Source organism: Monodon monoceros, unplaced genomic scaffold (assembly GCF_005190385.1).
Source record: "Monodon monoceros isolate NGI ecotype Baffin Bay Population unplaced genomic scaffold, NGI_Narwhal_1 Super_Scaffold_7, whole genome shotgun sequence".
In the NCBI taxonomy this organism is placed as follows: Eukaryota; Metazoa; Chordata; class Mammalia; order Artiodactyla; family Monodontidae; genus Monodon; species Monodon monoceros.
Window position 1 is genome coordinate 14130180 of NW_021703784.1, and position 27682 is coordinate 14157861.

General features: G+C 47.6%; 1 protein-coding gene across 2 annotated transcripts in view; it reads right to left on the reverse strand.

The window, feature by feature from the left end:
* Positions 1-3285: 3285 nt before the first annotated feature.
* TMPRSS4 (transmembrane serine protease 4) overlaps positions 3286-27682 on the reverse strand; it is a 37835-nt gene continuing 13438 nt past the window's right edge. The window contains exons 2-13 of one of the 2 annotated variants that reach the window (XM_029206960.1): positions 24942-24975; positions 21514-21627; positions 16427-16576; positions 15230-15359; positions 12471-12572; positions 11468-11508; positions 9090-9249; positions 7851-8017; positions 6981-7079; positions 6654-6796; positions 4524-4673; positions 3286-4111 (exon numbers count right to left, since the gene is read on the reverse strand). In XM_029206960.1, the coding sequence (XP_029062793.1) occupies positions 4100-4111; positions 4524-4673; positions 6654-6796; positions 6981-7079; positions 7851-8017; positions 9090-9249; positions 11468-11508; positions 12471-12572; positions 15230-15359; positions 16427-16576; positions 21514-21627; positions 24942-24975 (1302 nt within the window). In that variant the 3' untranslated portion in view covers positions 3286-4099. Of the gene's footprint in view, positions 4112-4523; positions 4674-6653; positions 6797-6980; positions 7080-7850; positions 8018-9089; positions 9250-11467; positions 11509-12470; positions 12576-15229; positions 15360-16426; positions 16577-21513; positions 21628-24941; positions 24976-27682 lie in introns of both variants that reach the window. The other variant, XM_029206961.1, reaches the window with a different exon arrangement.

The window sequence follows — 27682 nt, forward strand, 5'->3', positions numbered from 1 at the left end:
CGGTACGCGGGCCTCTCACAGTTGTGGCCTCTCCCATTGCGGAGCACAGGCTCCGGACGCGCAGGCTCAGCGGCCATGTATCACGGGCCCAGCCGCTCCGCGGCATGTGGGATCTTCCCGGACCGGGGCATGAACCCGCGTCCCCTGCATTGGCAGGCGGACTCTCAATCACTGCGCCACCAGGGAAGCCCCAAGTATAGTATTATAATGAAATTCACAATTCCTTGTTGTCATCCAATACCCAAATCGTATTCATATTTCCCCAGTTAGCCCTTAGCTCACATGTCTTTTCTTGCTAATTGGTTCAAGTCAGGATCCAGTCAAGGTCCACACTCTGTATTTGGTTGTTACCCTCTTAAGTCGATAGAATGTCCCACCTTCTGGTTTTGTCTGTTAGCTTCCAAATGGTGTCATTTAACTTATTCCTCTAATTCTTATATTTCCTATAAACTGGAAATTAGATGTAAACTTTTGGGTTAAGCATGTTTGATAAGTTGCCTTTAAGTGATGCAACATGAGGTGTACTTCATCTTCACGTCGGTAGGCACATAATATCTGGTTATTCCACTGTTAGTGCTTAGGTGATGACAGCCTGATCCCTTGATTTTAAAGTTAAGTTTTCCTCTTGAGATTAGCAAGGAATCCACGAGGGTGATACTTGGGCATTATGCAAATATCCTGTTCTCCATCAACCTTTCACTTAATGGTTTTAGCATCCATTGATCCTTGCTTGAGTGAATTATTTCGTTAGAAGATGCAAAAAATGATTTTCTATCATTCATCTATATCAATTAGCTATATTTTTCTGTAAAGAAGAGCTTTCCCTCACCACCTTGAGCCATCTTGTTACCTGGAAGTAGATTTCTACGGCAAAGCAGAGTAATGCTTAATTTTTTCTCTTTAAATATCATTTCAGAATAAAGACTTGGTGTGATAGGTAACTCCTGTGGTGACAAAGGGATTGCGTTGTTGTTGTTTTTTTTCATTTCTTTTTTCTTTTTGTTTACAAGTTTTAACTTACTATACCTTCCTGGTGAAAATTGAAGCTTTTATGACTATGTAGTGACTCTCTTTATCCTAAAAATAGTTTTTTCTTTTTGTCCTAAATCCCTATTTTAAAAAAATACTATATAGCTTCCCCAGCTTAAATTTGGTTATGAGCTTATTTTCTGTGTCTTTTTTCATCTTTTTGGTTTTAATGGTCTGTAACCTAACATTCTGGGTGTGTCTTTTATAAATAACATGTAGCTTGATTTTATATTTTTATCCATTTTGCCTATCTTTATGTATTAGTTGGTGACTTTAACATTTATTGTAATTATTGATATTTTTGTTTTTAGCATCCTATTTTGTATATTTTATTTGTTCCATTTTCTATGCTTCCCTTCCTTTTAGCTCTCCTCCTCTTTCTTTTGAGATTGTTTGATATTTTGATTATTTTTCCTTAATCTATTTCTTGTTTTGATTGTTTTGAAGTTAAAAACTTTACTTCCATTCTTTTGGTGGTTACTCTTTTGACGCTTAGAATATGTATGGTCAAGCCACTCAAGATGGCTGTTCTCTTGCTCTCTGTACATCCCTTACCCGACCAGTGCCTGCTTCACTTATACCCTGCTCACATGACTGACCTTCCTACATACTTGCCCCAGACCCCAGCTAGTAATTGTTCTTATCCAAAGGGGTGGTGAGGGTTGTGCCCCTCGGGTGGTTTCCCTGGTAACTAATGCACTAATCTGACCTCAATTCCCCCTATAACTGGCGATTTCCCCTCCCCCCGGGGGCAAGGCCTGCTGCCATGTCCTGCCTGCCATGTGCTGCACACAGTGGGGTGTTGCTCCAGAACTTTGCTTCAGACATGTTAGCTCCCCCATCCATTACACCGTTAATGTCTCTGTCACTGACTCTGGGCTCTTTCTTTGGTCTTAAAACTGGGCAAGTACAGGCCTTGTAGGCCTGCAGGATGCAGCCCAACAGAATATAATACATATACTTTATGTATCATAACTTTAATCAATATTTAAAACCCCCTCTTGAGAAAAGTTAAGAACTTTAGAGTATTTTAACTCCAACCAGTCTCTCCTGACTTACACACTATTGTTATTCTGTATTTTGATTAGACTTAAAAAAATTAACCCACAAAATAGATGTTATTGTTATTTTATGTTGACAAAATTTGTTTAGATTTATCTACATTTTTACCAGTTGCATTCTTTACTATTCCTTCTTGCATCTCAGTTTTTCTTTTTAGCCTCATTTTCCCTGTCCCTAAAGTATATACTTTAAATGTTCCTTTAGAGAAGGAACATTGTTGGTAATAAACTCTCAGTTTTGTTTTCCTAAAAATACCTTTCTTTTTCTTGAAAGATAGTTTTGTAGTATTCACAATTCTTGGTTGACTGTTACCTCTTGGCACACTGAAGATACAAATCCACTGTCTTCTATCTTTTTTATGCTGTGGGGAAGTCTGCTGTTAGTCTGACTGTGGTACAATTGTGGTATTGTAAGGGGTCTGGGTTTTTTCTCTAGCTGCTTTCAAGTGTTTCTTTTCATCTTTGGTGTTATGAAGACTCACTCTAATATGCCTAGGTGAAGATTTACTTTAATGTCTCCACCTTGGTTGTATGGGTATACACTATGGTGGCATATGCTGTATCTGTGGATTCTTGCCTTTAAATAGTTCTGGGTATTCTCAGCTGTTAAGTTTTGGGATATTGTTTCCCTTTCATTCTTTCTGTTCTCTCTCTCTGGGGCTCTAACTGGATATATTAGACCTTATCATTCTAGCCTCCATTGTTCATAGCCTTGTTTTCATATTTTAAAGTCTTCCTATCTCTTTCTGCTAAAAACTGAAACTGAAAAATGAAATAAGCCAGGCACAAAAAGATAAATACTATATGATTCCACTTATATAAGTAGTCAGATTTGTAGAGACGGAAAGTAGAATGGCGACAGCCAGAGGCTGGGGTATGGGAGAAATAGGGTTATTATTTAATAGGTACAGAGCGTCAGTTTGGCAAGGTGAAAACTATTCTGGAGATGAATGGTGGTGATGGATGTACAACAATGTGAATGTGTGGTAGTTTATAGCATGAACTCTGGAGTCAGAATGCTCATGTTCAACTTACCAGTATGTAACCTCAGGCAAGGTCCTAAATCTCATTTTGCTTAGTTTTCTTATCCTTAAAATGGGTATAAGAACAGTACCTATCTCATAGGTTTGTGTGAGTATTAAGTGAATCCATACATGGTGAGGCACTTAGAATTGTGTACAGTACATAGAAATACTCTATTAGTTCTTATTATAGATAATTCTAACACCTAAAGTCCTTGAGGTTCTGTTTTCTGTTTTTGAAAACAGAAAACCATGGTGGTTTTTATTTTTTAAAATGTTGGCCAATCTTTGTGAGCTCACGTTTGGAGGATCTCTGTCTGGGAATCCCAAGGCTCTAAATGTGGGATGTTTTCATCCTTCGTTAGATCTGCCACCTGGGATCACATTTACCCCATTCAGTTGTCTCTGTTCCATGTGGAAATCCCAGGTTCAGCTTTCCTACCTGCAGTGAGTCTGGGTTTAGTTCTGATCTCAGCCTTAATGTAGGTCTCTGTCCCAGGGCAACAGAAGATATCGGTTAGCCATTGCTCCCAGATATCCACCTTAGTTTCAGCTCACAATTCTGATGGTTTTGTTTCATTTTATTTTGATTTTTTTGGCCTTTGAGGATTTCTGTTATTGATCTGGGCTCTCAGAAGAGCATCGGTTTCCATTCAGTAGAGTAGAAAGTTCTTTCTTGGCTTAGCAATGCCTTCTGAGACCTCAGCCTGGAAGCTGGCTTGTTCAGTGGGCTGTGTCTCTCCCACCTTGGGATGCTGGGAGCATCAGAGGCGGCTGAGCTGGGGCTGCTGACTTCCTGGGTGCCTGTGGGCTGTGGGGTCTCTTACAGGAATGGGGGTCCTTTGCTGTACCAAGATATGCTGAGGGTGTGGGCAGAGATGTGTGTCCAAGGGGGCTCTTGCTCTGTGCCTGACTTCTGGGGGTTCCCCAGGTGGACAGGGTGGGGCGGGGGGAAGCAGTTTCCAGCACTGCAGGGGGGCAGCAGCATCATGGATCAGACTAGAATAAAAGAGACCAACAAAGAAATCAGATGATTTGAAAATGGACAAAATGGTGGCATGCAAAATTAATCTCCTTTACTGAAGCTTTTTGCTCATCTCTCTACCCTCTAGAGGCCTTTCCACCCACCTTCGTGTCAGAATCAGTTCTCTGGAAAATGTCTGATAGTCTCATTCTGCCAGAGAACAGAGAATGGTAAAGCTGGGTGTGTTCCATACTCTTTGTATTTAATGGGAATCTCTGATCTAAGGAATTTCATAATGGTGGCATCCCAGGTTGTCACTTGCTGGGAAAGAAGATTGTTGGGGATGAAAGGGGGTATCTCAGAGGCATTAAGCCACTAAGGATGGTTTAGTACCCTCAGAGGAGAGGAAGGGAGGGAGGGCACAACAAGTAGAGCAAACATGCTCACCTTCCGGACATTGTAGATCCAGTTGAGATAGGCTGTGGTCTTGGTGTACACTCCCGGGGTATTCGGCTCTGCACAGCCATGGCCCCAGCTCACGATGCCCACTATTTGCCACCGGTCAGAGTGATACATCAGAGGCCCACCGCTGTCACCCTGTGGGAGGCAGGGGTTACTGGAGAGGGCAGGCAGGGCGGGGGTGGAGGGGTGGGCTTCTCCCTCCTCCCCTCTCTGCATTGGCCCATCTGTTTCCTGCTCTCCAGCGCGCTCTGCTGTTCCACCCTCACCCCTTGTGCTTGTTGTTCTTGCATCCTGCAATGCCTTTCCCTCTGGGGCAAAAGTGTTCTGTGGTCAAGTAAGTTGTGGGTGTGCTCTTAGCCCTCTCTCGGAGATCCACAACTTGGGTTCTGAGGGGTTCTATGGTAAGGGAGACTGATTATCTTTTTTTTTAAACCACTGTCGAGGTTTTTTTAAAATTTATTTTTTAATTAATTCATTAAGTTTTGGCTGCGTTGGGTCTTCGTTACTGCGTGTGGGCTTTCTCTAGTTGCGGCGAGCGGGGGCTACTCTTCGTTGTGGTGTGTGGGCTTCTCATTGTGGAGCATGGGCTCTAGGTGTGTGGGCTTCAGTAGTTGTGGCTCGCGGGCTCTAGAGTGCAGGCTCAGTAGTTGTGGCGCATGGGCTTAGTTGCTCTGTGGCATGTGGGATCTTCCCGGACCAGGGCTCGAACCCGTGTCCCCTGCATTGGCAGGCAGATTCTTAACCACTGAGCCACCAGGGAAGCCCTGTGATTATCTTTGTTTAACCTGGTAGTTCCCAGATTTATTGGACCACTTCAGGACCTATTTCGTGTCAACCACTGTTCTAGACAATTGGGATTCAATCAACGAAAAGAAGATCCCTGCCCTAAGGGAACTTGGAATCACATGGAGAAACAGAGAGAGAGAGAGAGAGATAGAGAGGAGAGAGAAAGAGAGACAGAGACAGAGAGAGAGGGTGAGGGGGAAACAAGCAAACAACAAAACAGACAAGGAAATGTCAGATAGTGAAAAGTACACTTATTTGGGTGTCCTTCTTACCAGCTCTTATAGCCCCTCGGGCTTCTTCCCTCAGAATCCAATAACTCTATAACTGAACTGCCTGTTTATTCACCCCCCTGCCCACTGTGAGCTCCCTGAGGGAAGACAATGTCCCCAAAGTTCAGCATTTACCTGACATCAAGTCATCAAGAGAGTAAGAGATGCCTCTCGAGTGAAGGAATTTAATGACTGAGAATGGGCGTGGGAGTAGGGTTTGGGGTTTTAATGAAAAAGGTCCAGAAAATCCTCTGGGTGGGTATGTGAGAATATATTCAGGGATTGGCCAGTGGGATGGGCTGAGGGGATGGTGCACCAGGGCTCATCCAGCATAAGATGGGTTTTCTCTAATGTAGTTCAGCAGCTTGAGGACAGCTGTAGAGAAAACAGACCTGGGGTTCCTGCCCTCTAGGGGCTCATACTCTTTTAAATGATGGGAAGTAAGAGCGGGTGGGGAGGACTTCCCTGGTGGCACAGTGGTTAAGAATCCACCTGCTCATGCAGGGGACACGAGTTCGAGCCCTGGTCGTGGAAGATCCCACATGCCGCAGAGCAACTAAGCCCGTGCACCACAACTACTGAGCCTTCGCTCTAGAGCCCGCGAGCCACGACTACTGAGCCCACATGCCACAACTACTGAAGCCCGTGCGCCTAGAGCCCGTTCTCTGCAACAAGAGAAGCCACGACAATGAGAAGTTCGCGCACTGTCTCCGCAACAAGAGAAAGCCCGCGCAAAACAAAGAAAACCCAAAAAAACCAAAAAAAAAAAAAAAAAAAAAAAGAGCGGTTGGGGAGTGTAACATCATCTTTGCATGTGAAATATACATTTGAAATCTTTCTGCTTCTATCTATCTATCTGTCTATCTATCTATCCATCCATCTGTCTTTATATCTTTATCTGACTATAGTCCTTCCCTCCCTCTCCTCCTTCCTCCCTTCATCACATAGTGAGTGCCCACCATATGCAAGACTTCATGGGGGGCATTCATCCTCTGAGCTTTTTCTTCAGGGCAGACATCCCCTATCTCTATAATTCCCTCATGATCCTTGGAGACCCCACCTGGCAGGTGTCCACACCGCCCTCCAGGATGCCTGCACACAGCATCTTCTCGGTGACCTCCCCCTGGTACGCATCCTCTGCATTGCACCGAGTGCTGTCAATGAGCTGGACAGATGCCTGCAGCAGTATGTCAGATATCTTCCCTGCAGGTTGAAAACACACTCACATTCCCATTCTTGCCTTCAACCCCAGCCCAGGATATTCTCTGGGTTGCCTGGTACCTTGGTGCTTGGACCTCCAGGATAGGTTTTTCTAAAGGATGGTCCTCCTTCCCATCACTTTCAGGAGCTGCTCACTTAGTCCTGTGGTCCTGAGCCTGGGACTTACCTCCGTTCTCTTCTGTAAAGCCCCATCCGATGATCCAGAGTGGGGTGGCTGGAGGGAGCTCCTCATCAGAGAAGGGCAGGCAGATGGGCCTGACTGTGTCTACCAGGAGCAAAGAGGAAGAGGGGACCCAAGGTTCAGGAGAGCCTGGCAGCTAAGCCCTCTGTAAGTGTTGGCACCATGGTTTCTGTAACGTACATTTCATGGGATGTTAATAGAAGTGGCATGAGAAAAAGGTTCTGTGGTCAAAGAAGTTTAGAAAATGTGAGTTAAACAAATTTAAAAAAACTTCTCATATCATTAATATACTAATGTGCTCCAGGAAGAGAGCTATAGTACAAAAATGTTTTCCAAACTTATATGAGAATGGAACCCTTTTTTACCCAAGGGACCAGTGTCCTGTGGAAGCTACCATTGGAAAGGCTGATGTAAATACTACCCAATGTAAACATGAGTCATCGAACAGAGATGGGCTGCCTTAACAGTAATGAGTCCCTGCCCCTGGAGGAGAGCAAATGGGCCCAGTGACCCCTTGGCAGGGAGATTGTGCAGGCTCTTGCCATTGGTCGGGGTGGAGGATGAATTAGGTCATCTTTTAGGTCCCTCACAACTCCAAGATTGGATGAGTCTGTGATTCTCACTTGAGGTGCTGCACGGGGAGAAAACAGACCTTGGAAGAATCTGGCAGGGGTGGGGTCGGGTGTCAGCTGATAGCTCGGGGAGGCCTCATGGCTTCCATGATGTTAGGCCGATACATTTGCAAGAAACAATAGGCAAACTGAGGTCTTGGGGAGAGAAGTGATGTGCCCAAGGCCGCTTAGTGAATGAGCTAGTGGCAGAGTTGGAGTTCTGTTCCCAGGTGCCAGCTCTCACCGGAGAACGTGAGCGGGAGCTGCAGCTTCACGAGGGCCATGTCCTGCTCTTTGGGGGACGTGATGTTGGGCTGGATGATGAAGATCTTGGCCACAGGCAGGGATGGGAAGTTGCCCAGTTTGTCTGAGCCTGCCATCACCTTCCAGTTGGACACATCGAGATGCTTCCTGGGGACGGAGACAGTGCGGTTCAAGACTGAGCCAAGCATGAGGAGGCTTTGCCAGAGGCTGGGTCCCCAGGGCCCTGGGGAGTGGGGTGTTGGCTGCCCCTGCCTTGGGAGGTAATGATGGTGAGGGCAGGGGTGGTGGAGAAGGGGCAGTCTGAGGAATCACCTACCACAGGTCAAATTCTAAAGGGGAATTTGATCCTTTTCCCTGGTGAAACCTTCCCGAAGAAACTTCTAACTGGAGGGCTGGGGAAGGGGCTGTTCCCAGTGCCTGAGCTCTGGGTCCTGACACTCTCTCCTCCAGTGCCTTTTACTGGCTCTGCTACTCACGCGGTACTTGCGCTTGTCTTCCTCCCAACACCAGACACAGCTGAGTGTGCGGGAGTGATTTTCCAGGGAAAGGTTTATAGCTTTTGTCAGATTCTCCAAAAAGGTTAAAAATGACAGGCCTACACTGCGTGCTCCTCCAAGGCAGTGATGGAGTCTAATGCATGAGGGTACATAGTACCTAGTAGGTACTCATAGGTGTTGAATGAATGAATGAATGAATGAATGAATGAGTGAAGGTGAAGAGGACCTGGAGCAGTCTTTCCCCAGAGGTATGGGCAGTCCTGTCTCCTGTCTCTACTGGCCTGTAAGAGAATCTATCCTTTTTTTTTTTTTTTTTTTTTAAGTTTCTGAATATAATGAAGGAATGGCAGTGACTCTGGACCTGGAACCCCTTCCTGGAAGACTGGCAAAAAGGGAGAGAGTTCTCAGGACTCCAGGCAGATGAGAAGAGCTTCTGTGCAGTGAATGATATGGGGGTAGAGTGAGGGCACTGGGTACCTGGTGGCTTCACACCTGGAAGGGAAGAGGTCAGCCTTGGTGACCAGCTCTGCTCAGACCCCCGAGGCCTAACAAAGGACATCATGTCCAGTGTCTCACTGGGGTGGCCACACCCTGGTGCATGGTCTTTAGGGGAAGGGGTGGGGTGGGGGAGGGCATCAGAAAACAAGTTGGGAGACAGGGGACCCAGGCACTCAGGCCCCTCTGTGGCTCTGACCCCCGAGGCGCCCTCGTGTGGGCCTTACCAGAAGCAGTGGGCTGCCGTGAGGATCCAGTGCGGGTCCAGGATGCTCCCTCCACAGATGTGTTGTTTGTCATACTGGATGCTGACCTGCCACGGCCAAGAATCCACAGAGGCCATCTCCCCACCCACCACCCGAGGGACCTTCAGGCTCCTTCCGCAGGCTGGGCTCAGTAGCAAGGAGGGAGAAAGCAGGAGTCAGACTCTTGCGAGTGGAGTCCCCACTCCTTAGAGCCCCCAGTCTATCCTGAGCAGGGCCCTTAGGACTGGGACCGGGGGCTGGGTCGGGGTGGGAGGACCACGCCAATTTTGAATTATTCACAGGGAGACATTGAGTGTCCCAGACCACAGGCTTTCCCCCCATCTCCCTCTCCTTTTTTTTGTTTTTTCCGCTTTGTTTGAGTTTAGGAGTTGATATTGTGAACATGGGCGTGTCCATTGTGCCGGCGTTCATGACCTTCAAACTAAACAGGGACGCAGAATTATGAAAGTCCTGCCCCAAAGGGTGTCCCCAGCTCCTCCCACTGAGTAACAGTAAACAGACGCCCACAGGCTGCTTTGGGATTGGAGAGTGGGAAGAAAGTTCCAGAAATGGATCTTCCCATCCTGAACTCACCTTTCTCCAAGTCCCTTCCCCCTGCTGAGAGAGTCTCCCAATTTGACATCCTGTTCCCTCTTTCACATCCCACTCTCCTGGCTCTCACATCTGACTCGCAAACTCTTAAAAAAACCTCCAGTTCCACCTCCCCGTCCTGTTCTCAGCTTCTCCAATCCTTCTGGCAGTCGCTGCCACAGTGGTGGTTCTAAGGGGGAAAGGCTACCACCCTTTTTGGGCCTATGCCTGGCAGGGGCTTTTCAAATACCATCTAATTCCAAACACTGTTTTCTACATGTCACCTCGCTCCCCGACTCAGAGCCCCTCAGCATCCCCCTTTGTCTGTAGGGAAGAGTTTAAATTCCCCCTTCTGGCAGCCTTCTGCTGTCCTTATATAAAGTTTCTGTCTAGCCAAATCGATCTGCTGCTAGCTCCCTAAAAAGTCTTTCTGTTTTTGCTCCAGGAGGGGCCTGTCCCTGAGATGCTGTCTCCTCTCCTGTTTATCTAGATCACCGATCATTCAGCAAATGTGAATTGTGTGCCTACAGTGTCTCAAGGATGCTGGGAAGAGAGTGGTGGACAAGACAGAGAGATGGACATGGTCCCTCCCTTCCTGGAGCCTACAGTTCATTCTGTGATGTTTAGCCTGGGCACCTCCTCCAGGTCACGTAATCCCTGGGGATTTTCCTCTCTTGGCATTTCCACAGCCTGCCTGGGTGTTGGCCAGCTTTTCTTGTTGACGTGGTTCGGTTTTGTCTTCCCAATGAGACAGAAGGCTCCTCAAGGGAGGGTCTGTGGCTTAAGCCTCTTTGTGACTCCAGGGTTGTTCAGCTTAGCACGTCGAGTGATGTGAACATTCATTCATTCATTCATTGACCAGCCCCCACGGGTCAGCCCTCACTCACTAGGTATCGTGGGGGTCACATGATAATAGCTAAGAGTCTTAGCATCCCACAAGGAAGCATATACACTGTTAAACTGCAAAGGCAGTGAGGATGACCTTTCTCCTCTCAGGCGGCCCAGTTTCTGGCCATCCTGCCAGGCTCTCCTCGGTCCTCCCATGAGGCTGGTGGGATGAGCAGGGCTACAGTGCTTGTTTTGCCTTCTGATCTCCTCTCAGAGCTAGGGGGTCTCCCGGGATCCTCTTGGGTAGTCGGACTAAAGGGCTTCTTGGGAAGATGAACTTCAGAGAGGTCAGGTGAATTACTCAAGGTCACACTGGAAGCCAGTGGACCTGGTGCCCAGGTCTCCTGACCCTCCCCCCGCCCCACCCCAGGTGCAGCTCTCTCTGAAGCATGTCAGCTGGGACCACTGCTCAGCTTGGTAATTCCTGCACGTGGCCTTGCACCTCTCTCTTTGCTCAGCCATTAGCTCCTGAGGACAGAGGCCTGGCAGTGCTGATACACTGTAACATTTGACGAATCTTTGCTAAATGGGGTGTGGGTAATCAGATCTTGGACAGATGAGCTGATTGTGACAAAGGAGGTTATGTGGGCCCTGGCCAGGGGTGGGAGGGGGTGGAAGCCCAATCCTGCCCTTTCCGGTTTTCCTACTCTCTCTCCTGGGTCTCTGCCCAGGTTGTGGGACTGTGTGTGGACAGTAAGAGGGAGTTCTTACTGTCAACCTCTCGAAGGAGCGTTACCTACAAGCCCAGGGCCAAGGGAGTAAGGTTGGGACAAAACAGAGTGACACCTGGAGTCTGAGGGATTTAAGAATGAGGATGAAGTTCTTCTTCCCTGCTTATTGCTGGCCCAGGACCCAAACCCTCAGAGATGGGGCGTACTCACCAATGCACTGCAGGGAAACCAGGGAGCCTGAGAGACAGGGGCTGGAAGGGAGACACAGGCGTCCTGTGGTTTCTGCTTGTCCCTTGGCTGGGAGGCAGGGACTCAGGTCTCCCAGCACTATTGATTAAAGTCCCCTCCCAGGAGCCAGGAAGTATGGAACCTGAATGGTGGGGCTGTATAGACACCGTACTTGCACCCAGTTCAGTGCGATTTAATGCAATTGGATTCTACAGCACTACTGTTAAGCATCTACTATGTGCTGGGCCCTGCCTGAGTCACAGCCCACCCCGGGCTCTTGGCAGCCTGAGATGGAAGAGAGCAGAGGCTGGGGCAGTGTCTGCTGCACTGCGGGCTCTCCAAACAGAGGAGGAATGGGATTTCGATGAAATTCCAGGCAAATGATCATTCTGCTCCTATTCCTATCCTTTTCAAGATTTACTCTTTGATGAATAAGCAGCCCTCAGCAACATCCCTGGATGCTAAGAAGCCAGCATCCTCTCTGAGTCACTTTGCTGCAGGGTGACAGTTTTCCTGTAGAAGATGCCCGGCTCTGACTCGGGGTGGTAGGCACGGGAATGGTACATTGACAGAGGCCGAGCAGCTTCTCCTCTGGAGAGCTGGAAATGTGGGGAGGGCTCACTCTGGCCTGGATGAGAGGCAGGAAGGACAAAGTGGCCTTTGGAACCTTGCCTCTTGGGCTTAATAGGGAACATAAGGCCATAGGAAACAAATTTGGTTTTCTTATTTGATGAAAGGCCACCAGCTTGTGGACAGCACACTTTGTCCAGCTGCCCCTTGTATTAAAACAAAGAGTCAATACAGAAAACCTCTCAGAAATGTGATGCTCTAGCTTCTGGTATCTGACAGTCTGCCTGGCCAGGAGTTCTTTTTGTTGTCTGGCTTAAGTTTCTCTTGCTAAGTCTGTTCAGGGTGGGCTGGCTGCAGCCCCGATGGCATCGTCCACATGTGAGCCTTTGTGGGCCAGAGGTGTCCTCTCACTTACCCGCTTGAGTTTCGCACCTGAAGCTCTTGCATGTTCTCTGTGATTTTGACAACATCCAGGTCTTGGGCTGGGCCAATCTCCACGGCTCTGAAGATGGGTTTGCTGCTTATGTTGGGAGAGAAAGAGAGGGAGGGAGAGATGTGAGCTGGGGCAGGAGTTTAGACCAAGAGGGTAGAAGTAGTCCCCACTCCCAGGAGAGGGGGCCGCAGAGAATTCTGAGTACGGCGTGGCAGGGGAGTGGAGGTGGCCTTGGTCAGTGAGGGTGGTGACTGCTTTGCTAGATGACAAGGGATGGTCCCTTGGCATCCCAGGATTCAGCCCTGGGCACAGTGCTGATGTGGACTTGCTTTCTCAGGCAGGGAAGCCTGGTCCTGAACCCAGAGCCCTGGAGAAATGTTACGGATGTCCTTTTATAACTCCCAGCTCTGTCCCTATTCCAAATGTCCCAGCGGTTTCTTCTGGTTCACAGCGAGGGGGACAAGGAGGCAAAGGAACCAGGTTAGCTCTCCCCTCACCTTGGAGGGAACTGAATGTGGATATGTTGCTCTCCAAACAAGGCATCTGGTCTAAATTTGGTAGTGGGGTACATTTATGGTCCCTTTGGAGGTAGGACAGGCCAAGATCAGGCTTCACATGCATCTAGACAAACATTTCTCTCATTTGGACCACTCTCCCTCTTCCTCTCCTCTAGTCCATGCTTGTCTTTATCAAACCTTGGGTGTAAGTCTTCCCTCCTCCAGGAAGGGTTCCCTGATTAATCCCATCTTTCTGATGGTACCTGCACTGAATCTGCCTCTTTCCCATCTCTCCTATCCTTCCCCATCCAGCCATGCTATACAGAGCTGGTATAAACTCTGTATGCAGGCTCGGGTCAACCTGAGGCACTGGCTGACTGGCACATTCTCACATTCCCAGCCAGGAATCTGGATGACCCAGGCAAGGCACCTGGAAGACTGAAGTCTAGCAGTGTGGGGTTTTGTGCTGAGAGCCCTCAGGACTGAGGTTCTTGTCCTGGCTCTGACACTAGCTTGCTATGTACCCTTGGTAGGTCATATTCCCTCTCTGGGTCTCTCCAAGCCTCAGTTTTCCTCTCTATAAAATGATGGGTGGACCAGATGATCTCTAGAGTCCTTCCCACGTTGAGCCATCTAGGGTTTTGTGGTCCTGGGACAAAAAGGGCCTCCTAGCCAGGGAAATCTTGAGACCCAGAAGGAGGAATCTCATGGTGGAAATGGACATTCCCAGGAGAGTTAGCCTCTGTTCACCAGTTACATCCTGATGAATAATTCTGACCAGCTTTGATCTTGTAGAGCTCAAGATAGAGATGGCTTGGTGCCTTAAAGAGCTCCAGAAGGACAGAAATTGCAGGAGCCTTTTACCTTAAGAGCCCCTGGAGACACCCTGGTTTCATAATCAAGCTGCAGCCTGCTATGCTGGTACAGCTGACGCTGCAGTTGGCTGGACTGCAGTAGGGAGGAGGGGGGGCTGCAGCCAGAAGGCTGGGCTGGGGTGGCTGCTGGGGGAGGGGAGACGGCAGGGACAGGACGTGCCTTCCCAGCTCTCCTTGAAAATGAAGGTGGTAGGGTATCCTCTTCAGCGGGTACTGGATGTTGCACCCCATGGAGGGCAGAGAGCAGGAGAAGCCTGATAACCAGACAGCAGGAGGGGCAAATAGGTCTGATGGATCAGTAATGGCTGCCCGCAGCACTTACTGAAAAAGGGCCTGAGGCTGCTCTAGGGATTGATGGAAGCGGGTTCTGTGATTGACTGATAGATGAGGTCTGCTTAAGATTTATCATTTCTACCTAGTCTCTGCGTCCAGTTTCTCAGGATCCTGAAGTTGGGGGCTTGCCAGGAAGAGATTATCCCCTGTGCAACTGAATTCATGGGTTCTTTTCTATCCTCTCCAGTTAGGCTCTGAGTGATCAACTGTTTCCCCTCCCCTCCCTTTATAAATGAAACCTCCAGAGAAGAGAGAATTACCCAACCGAGAAACAGAGATGCTTCTGATGCCCAGGAATTAGGGGGTCTTGGGCACAAATGCCAGCCCTCTCGCTCCCAGCTACTATCCAAGCAAGTTACTTACCTTCTTTGAACCTACTTCTAAAATAGATAGAATAATAACTACCTTTCTGGTTTTTGCCAAGATCAAATGAATATAAATACGTAATGCTAATTACCCTTCTTATAATTATATCCTTTTTCATACACTGAAGATTTAAAACTGCTTTTGAAATTTGCTGAGAAAACAGATTGCTGAAGAGGCCCGGTGAAATCAGGTTCATTTAAACTAAATTTTAACCAATGGGACTTTGAATAAGTAAATAAGACTTTTGTATTCTGGGGCAGGGACAGCGACTTGCCAAGCCAAGAAGGAGTGAGGATTGAGGAGGAAAGGAAAGGAAAGGATTGCAAAGGAGCTTGAACCGTGTGTGTGGGGGGGTGGGGGGGTGGTGGGGCAGATATCCTCTCTCTGGTGCCTCTTAACCATCCTGTGAGGTTGGTATTGCTTCCCCCAGTAACTCTTCCCCCAGTAACTCTTCCCCCAGTAACTCTTGAACATGTTGAGGCTTAGAAGATTTAACTTTATGCTGCTGCTCATAAGGGAAAGTGCTTCGAAAGCAGCTCTGTCTGACTCGAATACCTATATTTTTAAGGAAAGAGGAAGGAAGGAGAGGAAAAGGGAAAGAGGAAGGAAGAAAGAAAGGGAGAGAGGTCATGGCGTGAGGTGACAGCCTCCAGAGCCTTGGGCTGGGTACCTGTCATAGCCCATCTGCCCACAGGCTGTCTTGGCCAGAGCTTCTGTGAAGTTGTCGAAACAGGCGGAGGCCCAGTTCTTTGTGGCCAGGTCCAGCACCTGCAGGGTGGATCGGTCCCTGGAGAGGCGGACTGGAAGGGGAGGAACCCGGGTCAGCTCAGGGCAGGGACCCATTTGGCCTGTCTCCCAGAGAATTCATCATGTGACCAGCCCAAACCGGTAGCCCAAACCCTACCAGGGACTGGGGAGTATCACAGAGCACCAACCCTTTCAACCTCAAGGGAAGTTCCTCCATTTGGCTTTGCCAGATTGAGTCTCATTCTGACGGTAGCTAGGGTGACCAGATGTCCCGGGGACAATCTGCATTTTGACCTTTGCCCTGGCATAATTATTAATAGCTCTTTATATGTATAAGTTTTGATGATGTATTACGTGGCTTCCCTACCCATAGTTCACACAGCTTGCCTAGCCTGGGAAAACTTCTCAAAGAGGAATGTCGCTCTTTTACCGTGTAAGGTCAGAGAGGGGAGTGCTATTGGCAGTAGGGTGGCAGGGCCCATAGGCATTTGACTTCTGATAAAAAAGAGCAAATACACATAAAAAAGAGCATATACACAGGAAGTTACTCAGCCTTGCCCCACAAAAGGCCCCATCACCCGTGTCCTGGGCTGTCTTTTCTTTTCAGAGCCCAAGTAATAGGTGGATCAAGTTGGGCTAGAACAGTCCAAGAAATAACATGGGTTTTCCTGTTTGAAACATCTCAGTATTCTTTGAAGCACCTAGCTCACTCTTGTTCCATAATGTGTTACAATAAACACTTACCTAATGAATAGAGGGATCAATAGCTGGCTAACGGCCTTAATGGTCTCTTTCTAGTCCCCTTGAAATAACAGATTTCAGAGAAAGGAGGGAACTCCCTGAGGTCATTCCATTCAGCACCCAGGAGCAGCAGGAATGGGGCAGGCTCAGTTACGATTTCCTGTCCCCTCTGGCCCACATTTGTCCATCAGAATTTACTGAGTGTTTGCATGTTAAGTATTGGGGACCTAGTAGACAAGACATGATCCTGTTTTTAAGAACCTTACAACGGGGAAGGAAAGTGACTAGTCAGGTGGCAGATGCTGTGCAGTGGACCAAGGGGACCTGAGTCGACTTCCTGCCCTTCCCACTCCCCTGGCCCCACAGCCCCTGGACTCACCTGTCACTGGAGGCCCATCGGGGAATTCCTTGACACAGTGCTGCTCATCCTCCCCTGAGGCACAGTCCTGCTGGCCGTCACACACCTGCCCCCTCGGGATGAAGTGGAGGGGCTGCCCACAGAGGAAGTAATTGTCCAGAACCACCTTGACTGGAAGACAAGGGCAGGGAGGGGCAGAGAGGGCTGACGGTCAAGCAGGCAGCCCAGGGGCAGGAGAGATTGTTTCCCTGAAAACATGCTGGGCCTGGAGACAGGCAGATGTGGGTTCCAGGCCCAGTTCTGTCACTTAGGAGCTGGTGTTCTTGGTCCTGAGCCTCAGTTTCCTCATCTGTAAAACGGAGATAATAACATCTGTCCCGTCCCTAAAGATGGCTGAGGAGTCAATCAAGATCACGTATGGGGAGCAATTTAGAAACAGTCCCCACTAGCCTCCCAACCCCAAGTGCTGGCACAGTGCCTCTGCGGAGGGAGAAGACAGCGTTGGGCCTGGAGTCTGAAGACCTGAGTTCTGGCTCTGCCACCTACTGTGTGGATTTAGACCAATCGCTTCCCCTTTCTGGGCCTCACAGGGTTGCAGAGAATGTTTGATGAGCTGGTGGTTGTGAAAGTGTCTCATCACTATCAAGTGCAGTTCTAGGATTTGGTGTTTTTATCTGGGGTTGAAAGACCCATTAGGAGGTTGGTGTTTTGCTTTGTTTTTGTCTTCTGCCTCCTACCTTCAAAATTCTATTGCTCCTTTGCTGTCTTAGATGATGGGAAGGAGTCTAGTGTTTTTTAAGTCCTCAGAAAATGCAATATAGTTTTGGAAGTTTTAGCCACGGCAATAAGAGAAGAAAAAGAAATAAAAGGAATCCAAATCGGAAAAGAAGAAGTGAAACTGTCACTGTTTGCAGATGACATGATACTATACATAGCGAATCCTAAAGATGCTACCAGAACCCACTAGAGCTAATCAATGAATTTGGTAAAGTAGCAGGATACAAAATTAATGCACAGAAATCTTTTACATTCCTATACACTAGTGATGAAAAATCTGAAAGAGAAATTAAGGAAACACTCCCATTTACCATTGCAACAAAAAGAATAAAATATATAGGAATAAACCTACCTAAGGAGACAAAAGACCTGTATGCAGAAAATTAGAAGACACTGATAAGAGAAATTAAAGACGATACAGACAGATGGAGAGATATACCACGTTCTTGGATTGGAAGATTGAACATTGTGAAAACGACTGTACTACCCAAAGCAATCTACAGATTCAATGCAATCCCTATCAAACTACCACTGGCATTTTTCACAGAACTAGAACAAAAAATTTTACAATTTGTATGGAAACACAAAAGACCCCGAATAGCAAAAACAATCTTGAGAAAGAAAAATGGAGCTGGAGGAATTAGGCTCCCTGACTTCAGACTATACTACAAAGCTACAGTAATCAAGACAGTATGTTATTGGCACAGAAACAGAAATATAGATCAATGGGACAGGATAGAAAGCCCAGAGATAAACCCACGCCCATATGGTCACCTTATCTTTGATAAAGGAGGCAAGAATATACAATGGAGAAAAGGTAGCTTCTTCAATAAGCGGTGCTGGGAAAACTGGACAGCTACATAGTAAAGAATGAAATTAGAACACTTCCTAACACCATACACAAAAATAAACTCAAAGTGGATTAAAGACCTAAATGTAAGGCCAGACACTATCAAACTCTCAGAGGAAAACATAGGCAGAACACTCTATGACATAAATCACAGCAAGATCCTTTTTGACCCACCTCCTAGAGAAATGGAAATAAAAACGAAAATAAACAAATGGGACCTAATGAGACTTCAAAGCTTTTGCACAGCAAAGGAACCCATAAACAAGACGAAAAGACATCCCTCAGAATGGGAGAAAATATTTGCAAATGAAGCAACTGGCAAAGGATTAATCTCCAAAATATACAGGCAGCTCATGCAGCTCAATAACAAAAAAACAAACGACCCAATCCAAAAATGGGCAGAAGACCTGAATAGACATTTCCCCGAAGAAGACATACAGATGGCCAAGAAGCACATGAAAAGCTGCTCAACATCACTAATTATTAGAGAAATGCAAATCAAAACTACAATGAGGTATCACCTCACACAGGTCACAATGGCCATCAAAAAATCTACAAACAATAAATGCTGGAGAGGGTGTGGAGAAAAGGGAACCCTCTTGCACTGTTGATGGGAATGTAAATTGATACAGCTACTATGGAGAACAGTATGGAGGTTCCTTAAAAAACTAAAAATAGAACTACCATATGGCCCAGCAATCCCACTACTGGGCATATACTCTGAGAAAACCATAATTCAGAAAGAGACCTGTACCACAATATTCATTGCAGCCCTATTTACAATAGCCAGGACATGGAAGCACCCTAAATGTCCATTGACAGATGAATGGATAATGAAGTTGTGGCACATATATACAATGGAATATTACTCAGCCATAAAAAGAAACGAAATTGAGTTATTTGTAGTGAGGTGGGTGGACCTAGAGTCTGTCATACAGAGTGAAGTAAGTCAGAAAGAGAAAAACAAATACCGCATGCTAACACATATATATGGAATCTAAAAAAAATGATTCTGATGAACCTAGGAGCAGGACAGGAATAAAGACGCAGACATAGAGAATGGATTTGAGGGCACAGGTGGGAAGGGTAAGCTGGGAGGAAGTGAGAGAGTAGCATTGACATATATACACTACCAAGTGTAAAATAGCTAGCTAGTGGGAAGCAGCCACATAGCACAGGGAGATCAGCTCAGTGCTTTGTGACCACCTAGAGGTGTGGGATAGGGAGGGTGGGAGGGAGACACAAGAGGGAGGGGATATGGGGATATATGTATATGTACAGCTGATTCACTTTGTAATACAGCAGAAACTAACACAACATTGTAAAGCAATTATACTCCAATAAAGATGTTAAGAAAAAAAAGCCAAGAAAATATTGTAAAAAAAAAAAAAGTCTTCTGGGAACAGATATTTCCATACTTTCCAAACTGTCCTAGCTCCTTCTGCCTGACTGAACTCTCCCTTGGCCTGAAGCTCCACTCTGCAGCCCAGCATCACCCCTGGCCGACCCTAGGAGTGGTGGTCACAAGTCTGATGATGGCCCTGCTTATCACTGCTAAGTGCTTTCCTTGCACTGTCACCTGGAATCCTGACAACAACTTTTGGAGGCAGGTGCCATTATGAACTCCCGTTACAAATAAGGAAATGGAGGTTTAGAGAGTTAGGGTTTATTTCCCAAGGCCATGTAGCAGTCAGGTGTTGGAGCCAGGATTTTGATCAGTGTCTGTCTAGTTCTAAAGCTCTTTGCTGCCTCTCCACACCTTCCCTGAAGGAGCTCAAAATGTGATCTTATGGCTCCGATGCTCCTGGTTTGAGAAGCAAGGGAGAAGGGGCAGGTCAGTCAGATATTTCTTGGACTTTCAGAGTTTGGTTCGTGGTCAGAAGCCTGGGTGAGGAGGGGTCCCTCCTGCCTCCTGGGGTGAAGCCAGGACACAGCGTCACCAGTTGAGTCCGCAGAAGCCAAAAGGTTGAGGGAGCCCAGCCCAGGATGGAAGTTCACGTTACCTCCTCTGGTTGCAGAACCTGGGGGTCTCGGGTTGGAAGCTGCAAAGGGCCTTCTGGGACAGGGAGAGCCCGACTCTACATTATGTACTTGTACCTGCCTTGGATCACCCTGAACCTGGCCCTGTCTTCTCTCTCCACTATGGCAGGGTACGTGCTCAGAGTAGGCAGGCTCATCTTAATATTAGTCTGAGCCTAACTGGCCTAGGACAGTAAATCTGCTGATGCCGCTGCGCACCCACCGCCGCTTTGGGCCAGCCAAGGTCAAGAGGAATGATTTGGAGTTATGTGCATCTCACGTCCTGATCGGGCACTCAGGGATCTGGGTGGTGTTTGTGTTGTGTATCTACATTTCCACCGCCACGAAGTAGAAATGGACCTGCCCAGTCAGGGCTTGGGGACCTGTCCTAGCCCTGTCCTCGACTGCCACACTGCCTCAGTGCCCAACTGGAGAATGAGGCATTGGACCGGATGATCTCTGAGCGTCCTCCAACGAGTTGAAGGCTGCTGCAGGCTCCTGGAAGGCCGTCCTGGCCTGGTGAGCAAACACATGGCCTCGGCCACATCTCTACACACTACGTGATAACCTACACTTTTGCACAACTTGGTTTTTATCCAGGTACTTTACACACGTTACCTCATTGGTTCTCTGATATCCCTCTGAGGGAGGCAGGATGTTTTACAGGTGAGGAGACTGAGGTTAAGAGAGGTTGAGGGACTTACTCAAGGTCACATAGCAGCAAGAAGGGGCAGTGCCGGGATCCCCAACCCAGGTGTCCTGATTCCTAGTCTGGTTCCCTCAGCCCTACTTCCTGCGTGAAAGCTGTGGTCAGTAGCCTGCTGTGACTATGGGGGTGGGTGAAGATGGGGACTCAGTCACAGGATGTGCAGACTGAAAGGGAGGGACTGTGGGAATCGGGGCTCGCTCAGTTTACTCTTCCTTGCTCCAGAGTGGCCTGCCTGGAATAACAGTGGGTCTCAGGTTCCTGGCGTGGTGAAGCCAGAGCTCAAGGTGGGGAGAGGGGCTGTCTGCCTGGGCATCTTCCCCGATGCGTCCTCCCTGTCTCCCTCCGCATAAGCAGACATGCTGCCTGCTCCTCCCAGCAGGGCTGCGGATCCACCCTGCTCAATGTCTGCAGACTTGGGGAGGAGCAGGCAGGGGGCCTGGCTGCTGTGCCATTGCCTGAGTGGGTTCGTAACTGGTGCAAACTGCGCTTTCCCCACAGAAGAAATCATCTGGGATAGAATCCATCTGGGTAGATGGGGGCTGAGTTCATCTCCCTCTCACTCTGAGAGGAAGGCTCCCTTCAGAGCAGGGGTGGATACAAAGCTCTATGCGATCACCTGGCCTTGACTCTGCTGAGGTGGGGAGCGCTCTGAGGTGAGGGCAGGGGAGGGGTGGGTGGGAGCTGCCACTTGCTGTAGGGGTGGAGGGGGGGCAGTAAGGCAGCATGGGGGCCGGGGTGAGGGCTGCCACTTACTGAGGACAGCCACGGCCATGATGGTCAGCAGGCCCACCAATGCTGCGATGATGGGGATCCCCACCTTTCTGAAGGTCTCCAGGGAGGTGCGGGATTTGCGCAGGGGGGTGACATCTGTGAGGGGGAGGGGAAGAGCCTGCAGTCAGTACTCGGAGGCCACCCCCTGCCAAGGCCCACAGCTTCCCCACCCTCTAGCCCCTGGTGCGGAGCCCAGGAAAACTTTGGGGACCGTTTTGGTTGATACTGGGGTTATTTCTGCAGACTAGTCTTAGCTTCCTCAGCATAGGGGCTCCCCACCTCCTTTCACTTACCCAGGCTTGTCCATCTTTCACAGGTGTTCCTCTAGTCCATGACACCTTCTCTTTGTCTTGACAGCCTGCTCTAGGATGTTTCATCCTGTCCAGTCTAACTTGCATCTGTCCCAGGAGAGGCACGTACCCTTTCCCTTTACTATCATGTATCCTCTTTCCTGACTTGTCTTTTGATTAAACTATAAGCTCCAGGAGGGCAGGGGCTGCCAGCACAGTATGTGCTTAGTGGAAGCTTAATAAATACTTGTGAATGAAGGTGACCTAATGGCCTTCATCTCTAACTCAGTTCAACACACAGCCAGTCCCTAGAAAGGTCCTGTCTTTAAGGAGATTCCAATTTGGGGGAAGAGGCAAACAAGGACACAATTGCCAGTACCACCAGACACCATCAAGGCAGTTAAGTGGGCCTTTCTAGGTGGAGATGGGAGAGGGAGGAGTGGGTCCAGCTTGGTGAAGGCCTGGGTGTTGGGAGCTGTGAGCTGCTGGTGTGCCTGCGATGTAAGGTGGGTAAAAGCATGTTGTGGAAGCTGGGCTGGCAAAGTCAGCTTGTGGAGATCTTGACTATCATGCTAAGGGGTTTGGATTTTATCCTGAGGGCAGTGAGGGACCATGGAAAGCTTTTAAGCAGCAGAGACATATGATCACATTAATATTTAGAACTATGACTCTTTCATCAGGGAGGAGATGGACTAGAGCGAGAGTCTGGGGTTCGGGAGACCAGGAGGGACCTACTGATGTCTAAAACCGAGGCAATAATAACTATATTGTCCACTTCATGTGGCTCTCCAAGGAGATGGAACATGGCAAGGCTTTGAAAGATTAAATTCTCACAAAGTATCAGGGGTAGGCTCTTTGGTGTCCCCTCTCCTTGCAGGCAATAAGCTGGGGAGGTGCCATGGGGACTTCTCCAGGGAGAACTAGGGCAGGAATTATAGCAACCCTGAGAATCCCTGGAAAACAATAGGCCAGCTCTCCTCCCCCTCATCTGCACATGGCTTTCTCCTTTACCTCCATCAAATTGTTCTTCAGATGTCACTTTCTTACTGAGGCCTTCTTTGACCTCCCTATTTAAAATTCAATCTTCCAATATTTCCTATCCTCCTTCCCTGTTTTATTTTTTCAAAGCATTTATCACCTCTAATGTACTGTATATTTTACATATTTTGTATATCATCTAGCCCCTCCCAACCCTGCCTGAAATGAAGTCTCCAGGAAGATGGGGATTTTTGTCTGTTTTGTTCACTGCTGAGTCCCTGGTGCCTAGAACAGTGCCTGGCCCCTAGTAGGAACTCAAGAAATATGTGTCAAATGAGTAAACGATTTGCTCTTTGCTTGTTCTCTTCAGCACATCCCTTCCGCCTTTCTTACAGGTCTTATTTTATTCTGTCTGGAATGTTGGCTAGTTATGTTTCTGTCTCTCTTTCCTCAGCTGTTCAAAAGCAGAGAATGGCACCCTGCCAGAGACTGGTGCCTAATAAGTGCGGATATCATTGGATGTGTTGATAGGGAAAGCGTAGGAAACTCTATGTTTCCTCAATAGGGAGAGGTTAAACCTCAGACACAGAGCTCTGGCCCTGAAGATGTGGGGTGGTATTGCCTGTTATTATCAGGACCTGGCAACAGAGTAGGTTTTTAATAATATTGTTTTTTAAGTTCCAGCAGTGAGTGTTCAGCACTGTCCTCTTTCCTGCCGCCATGGACATGGAGACATTCTGTTCATTCATTCATGCATGATTTCTTCATTGACCACCTACCCCTGGGGGTACAAGGTTGGCTCGTTTTCCCAGAAGTGAATGACTTATTGCGAGTCCTTTGATGAGTTCCCTTGTCCAGGGCCCAATGTCTCTGCCTCCCTGATGTTCTCATGGAGAACATCATCAGGAAGCGAAGGGTTTTCTTGGTTTATTGTCCATAGAGTTTATTGTTTATAAAGTTATCCAACCCGCTGAGCTATGAAGAGCCTCCTTGCCTGCCACTGTTCCTTCCTCCAGCCTGTCCTGCCCAATGCTGCCAGACAGACATATTGCTCTCATCCCATAACGTCTCTGCTCCAGAACCCTCAAGGGCTCCCCATGACTTCCGTATCTGAATCACCCTCTTCTCTGGGCTTTCAAAGGCAGTGTAATTTGGCTTCCCTCTCCCAGCCAAATGGACTTCCCACTGCTAGTCCGCCAGCCTCATTTCCACATGAGCCATTTCACTCCCTGGTCCTTGCACAACCTGTAATGATTCTTAACCTCAGAATCTTCACTTGGCACTGATTTCTCCCTCCCGAGCTCCCTTAATTGTTTTCTGGTTTGGCTGTTCCCAGGCTTACTCAGGTGGTGGAGCCCTTGTATGTCTAGTGTTCTTTGGGGACACCACGGAATATTGATATATTAAATTCCAAAGTAGAAACTAGGCATTGTTTTACCTGCTGAAGATTATATCGTTTGTGATCTTTATTAACTTGTGACCCTGAAATAAATAAGCCGTCGAAGTAAGTGGGATTGGTCATCTCCTTATGAAGCTGTCATGTTAATTTGTCTCTGCTCACTTGTTTTGCTGATCCAGGTTATCAGGCATAGGTATCAATGGTTTAAAAAAATGGAACAGGAGGAAAATAATCCCCTATATTTGGGAATACTTCATCTATTAACTTATTTTTCTCTGGTAAGTCAGGCAAACACTGCCATTTTCTATTCTACCAGTGAAAACACCTTTGTCCAGCTTGTTCCTTGGCAGCACGGTCAGACTGTAAACTCCATGAGGGCAGGGACTTTGGCTGTCGTATTCACTGCTGTAGTCCCGTGTCCAGCCCAGGGCCTACCCCGTGCAGGCACTCACAGTATTGTTGAAGGAATGAGAGAATAAGTAACAATGAATGAATTAGAAAATCACTGCTGTTGGCGTTTTAGGTTTGATGGTTCTATTTCCCCAGAGACCATGCCTCCTACTTCTAGAATGAATCCTGGAGATGACACTTGCTTGATACATGTTTGTTGAATGGTGGATGGATGTCTCCCGTAGCATTTATCACTTGGAGGTGGTGGTGAGGACCATGCAAGAGGGGTCTAGTATCTACTTGGTAACTGAGTGAAACTGAGATAGACAAAGGAAAGCCAGACCTGAGCTTACCAAGGCTGTTCAGGGGTTGATCGCTGTCGGGATCCTGTAATTGAAGGAAAAACAGTCAGTGAGTTGAGTGAGGGAACCTCTCAGGCTGGGGCTAAGAGCCCAGGAAAGGGCTCTTATCTGCATTCCCTTCTCACTGCTGAGTCTAAGGTGGGGGGCTCTATGATATCTAAATAATTGGTTTAGAATATAAAATTCAGTTATTCATCTAAACGACCTGGTGCAACAGGTTTACTAATTGTAGTAGCTACTTAGCAATTGAAACAGCTGGCTGCTGGGCTGTTTTGTGCATTGCTGAGTTTCTTAAGATGGTTCTGCTCTCCTGTCTGTTTCTGTCAATTATTCACCTACTTTGATAGATATTGTAGTTCTGTAAAATCTTGAACGGGCACCTCACCAAAGGGGATACTTCCATGGCCAGTTAAGTGCCAAAAGATGCTTGACGTCATCACTCATCAGGCCAATGTAAATTCAGACCACAATGAGCTATCTCTACAGAGACACCAGAATGGTTAAAATTTAAAAGCCTGACAATACTAAGTGCTGTTGAGGATGTGGGACAACTGGAAATCTCAGACCCTGCTGCTAAGAGTGTAAATTGGTACAAATATTTTGGAAAAAGTTTTGGCTGAATCTACTAAAGCTAAACGTATGACTATTCTATGATTCTTTGTGGGGTTTTTTTTTGTTGTTTTTTTTAATTTGGCTGCACCAGGTCTTAGTTGAGGCACGTGGGATCTTTGTTGTCACGTGCAGGATCTGTGTTGTGGCATGCGGGATCCTTTAGTTGCGGCATGTGGGATCTAGCTCTCTGACCAGGGATCGAACCCCAGCCCCCTGCATTGGGAGCTCGGAGTCTTAACCACTGGACCACCAGGGAAGTCTCAGTATTCTATGATTCTATGACCGGGAATTAGGGCCAAGAGAAATGAGTACATCTGTCCAGCAAAACACCTGTACATGAATCTTCATACTAGCTTCATCCATAATAGCTAAAAATTGGAAAAACCCCAAAAGTCAATCACTGACGGAATAAATTGTGGTGTATTCATATAATGGAATATAATTCAGCAATAGACAAGAATAAACTAGTGTGAAATGCAATGACACATGGACGAATCTCAGAGACATAATAATGAAAAAAAGGAACTAGACACAGAAGAGTATTATTTCATATATATGATTAAAAGGTAAAGTTAATCCATGGTGATAGAAGTCAGGATAGTGATTATACTGGGGGTTATTTGAAGGAGCACAATGGAGCCTTCTGGAATGTTGGAATACTAGATCTTGATCTAGGTGTTGGTTACATGGGGGTATACGTGTGTAAAAATTCATTGAGTGGTATACTTTAGATTTGAGTACTTTACTGAACATACGTTATACCTAATAGAACAAACAGACAAAAACAAAAAACTACCAGGACACTAAGGTATTTCTGTGAGTGTAGTCTTAGGTCATCGTGAATACACATACACAAATGCACACAAGGCGCTGTTCTTCCACTCATTTGCACCACTGCACGTGCACTCAGCATACACACAGCCACATAGGGGCACACACAGGAGCCCGCACACAAAGGCTCTCATGCAAAGTACTTGCACCCTTTCCTGCAAGGCAGAGCTTAGGGAAGGGTGCTGCCTAAGTTCCTGCTCTCCTGCCTCCCATGAACTCTCTTTCTTTCCTTTCCTCGTCTGGCATAGGACCTGGAGTCCCTGGGCTGGGTGAGGCCAGGCTCTGCTGGGGCTGAGTTGGAATTCGAGCTGTGCCTCCTATTAACTGGGAGCCTTTGGGCAAGATACTTAACCTCTCTGAGCTTCAGGTTTCCCCTCCCCTCGGTAGAGTGGGGAAAATGACACCTACTTCAAAGTGCTCCTGTGAGGATGAGATGCGATATCTGGTGGAAAGTCCCTGGTTCACAGAGAGAACTCTCTTCCTGGCCCTTCTGTCCTGTGCCCCTGGGCATTTGGCACAGAGCTCTATTCTAGCACTCTCGCGTCGGGGTGGTCTCTATTTCTTATTGCCTTTGTGCCTTCAGTGCTTTGCATCCGGCTTGTACCTAGTAAAGGCCCAGTAACTGACTGCTACACTGAACTGAACTCGGGGCTCTGCACTGTAGTTCCTTCCGGGCCGTCTCTCCTCCACCATCACCAGGGCCTGGATAGGGAACTACTTCCAGGATGAAGATGAGAACGATTCTGGAGAGTCTGTTGCGGTAGCTACAGAGCCAGGTGATAATCTTACCAACAGTAATCTGTACACAATTGGCGCATAGCAGTTTACAAAGCCCTTTTGTCTAACTCAGTCAAATACAAAGGTGAAAAGAATTGACGCTCGTCTGATAACCAGAGTGGGTAGCATTCAATAGTTAAGTATCAAACAAATATTTTAGAGTGTCTATGTTGTACCAGGCACTGCTCTGGGAGCTGTGGATTCAAAGACAAATGAGAAATAATTACAGCAAGGATGGGAGAAGTGCCCAAACAAGACAGGTGAGGCCCTGCCCTCAATATACTGTATCCTGGGGTGGGGGAGTCAGGGGGATAGTAGGAGAGGCCAGGTCGTCAACAGATAAACCCAGAGAGTGATGGGTGCTATGCAGAGAGTAACATGGGTGATGGGAGACAGCGCCCGGCTGGATGCTTAAAATGGGAGGTCTAGGGAAGGGGTCAGGTTAGGGAGGGCCTCTGGCCTGAGACTTAAATGACAGGAAGTAGCCAGGCAGGCAGAAACAAGCTTGGTGT